Source organism: Cuculus canorus, chromosome 1 (genome assembly GCF_017976375.1).
Source record: "Cuculus canorus isolate bCucCan1 chromosome 1, bCucCan1.pri, whole genome shotgun sequence".
NCBI lineage: Eukaryota > Metazoa > Chordata > Aves > Cuculiformes > Cuculidae > Cuculus > Cuculus canorus.
This window is the reverse complement of record NC_071401.1, coordinates 93,144,058-93,150,057: the sequence shown is the minus strand read 5'-3', so window position 1 is coordinate 93,150,057 and position 6,000 is coordinate 93,144,058. Positions and strand designations below refer to the sequence as shown.

Genomic DNA, 6,000 nt, shown 5'->3' with positions numbered 1-6,000 from the left:
ACACAAAGAAATAAATGTGCATGTTAACTGTAGTGGAATTCATTGCTTACAGATAATTTCCCCTCTGAGGAATGTTTTTGATATGGTTACATTCAGCTCCCTGGAGGACTTTATAATGTCTTATTTCAAAAGCAGTTGTTTACACTGCTTTTTTAAGACCCATTCCTGCCATTGTTCATAAATGCACCGAGACTACTCACCTGCACATGGCACAGTCTAAGCCTTATCAGATACTTAGGTAAGTAAAGGAGCAGACAAGGCAAGGCAGAAACCTCACAACACACTACTGAATGAACACAAGCCTTGCTGTGATGATGTGATGGGAAGACAGAAAGGTTATGTATACACTATTTCACATGCAGCAGCTGTCTGATACGCATTTACTACAAGACCTATCTAGGTCTGTGGAAAACAGAACTAGAAGAACTTCTAACAAACAGTATGAAAAAAAAAGACAAGTTTTCTCTTGAATACTTGACAGCTATGCTATATTTCCTATACTTTAAAAACTATGCACTTCTTTTGCCTGGGACTGCTTTACACAGAAGCATGGTAACGTATCTTAGCAACAGTGGCAAGGGGGAAGATTTACTGTACTGCAAAAGAATTAAAACAAAATGCATATAGCTGCTGACTGTTATAAATAAACCCCTACCACGGTGAGGGGGTGTTCAATTATACTCCTGATTACTTTTCACATTTCCTTTTTCAAAGGGGCAGGGCATTTCTCCAGTTTTCAGCTCACCCATGAAGAGCCCTAAGCATTTTAATGCCCCTTCAGCTTCAGATCCAACTAGACAGGCTTTACAGTATAACCTGTCGCTATCCCAGCTGCATTAGAAAAAGCCATTACTGTAGCACCGGGGAGATAACCTCTTTGTGTGAGCCACGCCGCCACTCCCTCAGGTGTTCAGCTGCCATCAACCTAAGCAGCATTTTCCAGCTCTGGCTAGAGCAGGCAAGACTAAGCAAACCAAGACTGCATTATTCCACGATGCTATTTGTCAGGCAAATAGAACGCTTTGTGCAGCAGGGAAAGTTTGCACAATTTCATTTTTTATTAAGACAGGTAGTTTCCCACAAACAGAATATCCTCCTGAGAAGCATCACTTCTACTCAAGTCCTCGGCCAGGCCAAGCCCCTTGCAGGCTTCCCACCCCTCCAGCTTCAATAAAGTGATGCTAAAAGCACCACAGAGTGTTTGCCTCCTGTCTGCAGAGAAGGCACTGAACTGCACTAGAGGTACTGAACTAATGTAAGGGATGAGCTACAAGTGAGAGCAACATCTCCAGATTTTAAGTGACAGGGTGCCAGAGCACCTAAAACATCAGTGAAAAAGTGAAAACAGCTTTTTTCCTTCAGCAAGGGCAGGTGAGCTCCAATTTCTTTTGAAGAATTACCCTCTGCAAGCAGGTCTGGCAATGGCTAAGAATAACAGCTTTACCTGCACACCCTTCTGTCAAATAGTTTGCTCAGCTCTCCTAAGAGTGACCACTAGTACTGTACACCTCCTACAGAAACTTCATTTAATACCCATGAAACACTTGGAAATGCTGTGGATGATTATACTCTCTTAAGGATGGGAAGTAGCAAGCCTTTGCTGTTTAGTATGGCAGGAGAAGGATCTCAGCCCACGTAGTTTGGATCAGATTTATACACAAGGACAGATTAGGTGGTTGCCTGGGACAGCAGATTGGTCAGGGGATACTGAGAGTATGCATAATTTAGAATCACAGAATGCTTTGACTTGAGTGGGATATTCTTCACCTTTATCTACTGTAGAGGATGGACAGGTAAGGGTCAGAAACAAACACAAAGTGACTCTGCTTAGACTTGCCCAGTGTTATTTTTGAGGCTTTTGGACTACCTGCTCAATCCAGTGATCTACCTGGCACTGTCATTACTCCAGAGGTGTAGAGACTAATTCAGTCTTAAGTGTTCCCATCTTTCAAAAGGCCACACTTGAACACCATTATTAATTCTGTGCATGGTGAAGACATTTAAAGCCTCGCAGTCTTTGTCACAAGTGGACATCTTTCATGCCTCGTTCGTATTAGTACAGCAGATGAATTTACACACACACACACCCCACCTGCTCCTCACACCAGACACCGCCACCATGAAACACGGCTGCTGTCACTCACACCAGCATCCCCAAGCAACACTGGCCCCATCCTCCCACCTCCTTCTCCATCTCCTCCTCCTCCCCCTCCCCCTTCTCCATCTCATAGTATCATAGAATCACAGAATCATAGAATCACCAGGTTGGAAAAGACCTCTTGGATCATTGAGTCCAACCATTCCTATCCCTAAATCATGTCCTTGAGCACCTTCTCTACCCGCCTTCTAAATACCTCCAGGCATGGTGACTCCACCACCTCCCTGGGCAGCCTTTGCCAGTGCCCCATGGCCCTTTCTGTGAATTTTTTTTTCCTGATGTCCAGCCTGAACCTCCCCTGGTGGAGCTTGAGGCCATTCCCCCTTGTCCTGTCCCCTGTCACTGGGGAGAAGAGGCCAGATCCCTCCTCTCTACAACCTCCTTTCAGGTAGTTGTAGAGAGCAATAAGGTCTCCCCTCAGCCTCCTCTTCTCCAGGCTGAACAACTCCAGCTCTCTCAGCCGCTCCTCATAAGACTTGTTCTCCAGCCCCCTCACCAGCTTCGTTGCTCTTCTCTGGACACGCTCCAGAGCCCCAACATCCTTCTTGTAGCGAGGGGCCCAGAGCTGAACACAGGATTCCAGGTGCGGTCCTCTTTCTCCTCCATCTTCTCCTTCTCCCTCTCCTCCTTCCCCATCCCCAGTCCAGAGCCGAGCGGTACCCCGGGGAGCTGCGGGAGCGCGGTCCCCGCTCTCAGCAGCCGCCACGCCGGGAGGGGACCGGAGCCCCAGTGATTCCCCCTCCCTCTCACCCCGCCCCCGTCTCTCTCCTTTAAGGCAGAACGCCGAACAGAGCTCGGCCGCCCCGACTCCATCCCTTTAAGGCTTGGGGAAACTTTTCTCCCCACTGTGGCGTCACTCCCCACCCGCAGAACTGCGGGCTGGACTGAGCCGAGCCGGGAAGTTTCTCCGGAGAGCGCCGAGTCGGAGAAACTTCCCCGCACACCGCCGTGCGGAAGAAACGCGAGGAGGAGCTCGGTGCGAGGGAGGGGGAGATGAAACCGGGGCGTGGGGAAGCCGCTCCCTTCATCTCCCTCCTCCTCCTCCTCCTCCCCCCCCCGCCCGCTCCAGGCTGGCAGCTAGGCGGCCGGAGCCGCTCCCCTTGGGAAGGGCCGGGATGGGGACGCCGCTGGCGGCTCCCGCGCTCCTGCTCCTGCTGGCCGGCGCCCTGGGGCTCTGCCGGGCTCTCTTCTCCGTCCCGCTCCGCGTGTCCCGCCCGGCCGCCCCCGCCGGGTCCCTGCCCGAGCCGGTGGTGCTGCGGCAGCAGGAGCCCCTGGGCAGTGCGGGCGGCTTGGCTTTGGCATCGGATCCCGGCGGCGCCCTCAACTTTTTGGCCATGGTGGACAACCTGCAGGGGGACTCCGGCCGCGGCTACTACCTGGAGATCCTGATCGGGACCCCTCCGCAGGCGGTAGGAGCGGGGCTGGGGGGCTCAGCAGCGGCGGGAGGGAAAGGGCCGGAGCCAGCCGCCTCCCCTCCGCTCCCTCCGAGCCCAAACGAAACTTTTTTCCCTGGTGCTTAGTGCTGGCGCCTCCCCGCCCACATCCCCGAAAGACGGTGCCGGTGCCCGGCGGAGGGGGGTGGGGGGGCAGCGGCAGCAGCGAGTTTCTGTGGGCTGGGGGGGGGCGGGGGAGAGGGGAACTGAGCGTTCGAAGCCCCAGCCGCCCTCCTGCCTGAGGCGAGGTGCGGAGAGACGGCGGTTCGGGGTGCGGAGAGGGGAGAGAGACGGCGGTTCGGGGTGCGGAGAGGGGAGAGGAGACGGCGGTTCTGGGTGCGGAGAGGGGAGAGGAGACGGCAGTTCGGGATGCGGAGAGGGGAGAGGAGACGGCAGTGAGGGGAGAGGAGACGGCAGTGAGGGGAGCGGAGAGGGGAGAGGAGACGGCAGTGAGGGGAGCGGAGAGGGGAGAGGAGACGGCAGTTCGGGGAGCGGAGAGGGGGGAGACGGCTCGGGATGCGGAGTGGGGAGAGGAGGCGGGTCGGGATGCGGAGAGGGGACAGACGGCGGTTCGGAATGCGCGGAGACGGGAGAGGAGGCGGCGGGTCAGGATGCGGAGCCGTGGGAGGCAGGGCTGGCTGGGAGGCGCTGCCCTGCTCCATCCCGGTGTCTGCTCGGGAAATGCCGCGGAGCTGGTCCCCGCTTTCAGGCTGTCTCATGGCGTTTTGAATTGGAAGCGAGTTGTTCTGACTGCGTTTTGGAGACAGAGGGTGCTTTTTTTATTCTTGTAAGCTGCTTTGCGTTGTGATTGGGCGCTTTGATAGTTCCTCCCGTTGCCCCCGGGAGAAGCGTTCGAAATCTTCCTGCTAAACTAAGTGATGGCTAGGCAAAAACCTGCCTCTTCTTTCGGGAATTCGTGTATTATTCATTAATAACACAACGTGTGTTATTCCAGCATCGCTGAAGTTTTGATTTTTTTTTTTTTTTTTTGCAATGTGGTTGCTCTTTCATCTGTGTCATGAGATCCCAGGAGGTGCGGGGCAGGGCTGCTGGTGGGGATGACTAGTCAGCTGAGTGGGGATTAATTTCCTGAAAGCCCTCGAGGCATTCCCTCCGAACTTAGTATTTGCATCCAGTGTTTAGGTCCTTGCGTTCCCAGTGTACACAAAGAAAAAACCCTTTATTCTTCTGCTTTAGCTCCACTCTGTAATAAAAAGCCAATGAATGCCAAGATGCCAACAGGGAATGTTCTGATGTTACCTTTGTGGACTTCAGTGAGCTTGCTCTTTCTTACACCTTCAGTGTAAGAAGATGGGTTACATTGTCACTGTAATTGAAATTTATGACCCTAGGGTCAATACTTGTATTGAGAAAGGGTAGCGTTGTTTTATGATTAATAAATGGAGCTTTTTTTAAAAAAGCCAGCCAGAACTGATGTATTGAAGTGTGGCCTGATAGCCACAGAGGTTGTGAAATAATTTTTCCTTCATGTTGTGCACTGCATATTTGACTAGTTCTGTTAATGTGGTGTTGTGTGTTCTTCATTACTCCAGGGAACATTCAATATTGGTTTCTGTCAGAATCAAGATACCAGATTTCATTGGACTAGTAATCCAGTTAGAATCATAGAATAGTTAGGTTTGAAAGGGACCTTAAAAATCATCTAGTTCCAACCCCCCTGCCATGACACCTCCCACTAGATCAGGTTGCTCAAGGCCCCATCCAACCTGGCCTTCAACACCTCCAGGCGGCCACAACTTCCCTGTGCAACCTGTGCCAGTGCCTCACCACTCTCATGGTGAAGAAATTCTTCCTTATATCAAGCCTAAATCTGCCCCTCTCCAGTTTATACTTGCTCCCCCTCATCATGTCACCAGAAGCTGTTATGAATAGCCCCTCTGCAGCTTTCTTGTAACCCCTTTCACGTACTGGAAAGTCACTCTAAGTTCTCCCTGGAGCCTTCTCTTCTCCAGGCTAATCAAGCCCAACTCTCTCAGCCTGTCCTTGTATGCAAGGTGCTCCAGCCCTCTGATCATCTTTGTAGCCCTCCTCTGGACCTGCTCCAACAGTTTCATATCCTTCTTACGTTGCGGATTCCAGAACTGGACACAATACTCCAGATGAGATCACAGGAGAGGAATAGAGAGGCAGAATCACAGTACGTCTTAAAAAAATAATTTTGGGCAGAAAAAGTGACTTATCAGGCAAATTATCTTCTTTCATGTCTAGGGAGATTCTGAAATTGGAAGAAATGGAGAAGAAAAAATACGACAGGCTTTTCATAATGTGACTAGAGGTCTAAGAGGGAGAATCTGCTGCCCTCAGTGCACCTGGAGACTTCACTTACACTTAGCAGCTAGTGTTACGTGTGATGTAAGGGTTCAGATGAACTTGCCTCAGTACGCTGAA

General features: G+C 51.6%; 1 protein-coding gene across 1 annotated transcript in view; it reads left to right on the top strand.

The window, feature by feature from the left end:
- The first annotated feature begins 3,000 nt into the window (after window positions 1-3,000).
- Window positions 3,001-6,000, top strand: part of BACE2 (beta-secretase 2) — a 48,625-nt gene continuing 45,625 nt past the window's right edge. The window contains exon 1 of the mRNA XM_054069026.1: window positions 3,001-3,567. Within this exon, the coding sequence (XP_053925001.1) occupies window positions 3,274-3,567 (294 nt within the window). The 5' untranslated portion in view covers window positions 3,001-3,273. The remainder of the gene's footprint in view (window positions 3,568-6,000) is intronic.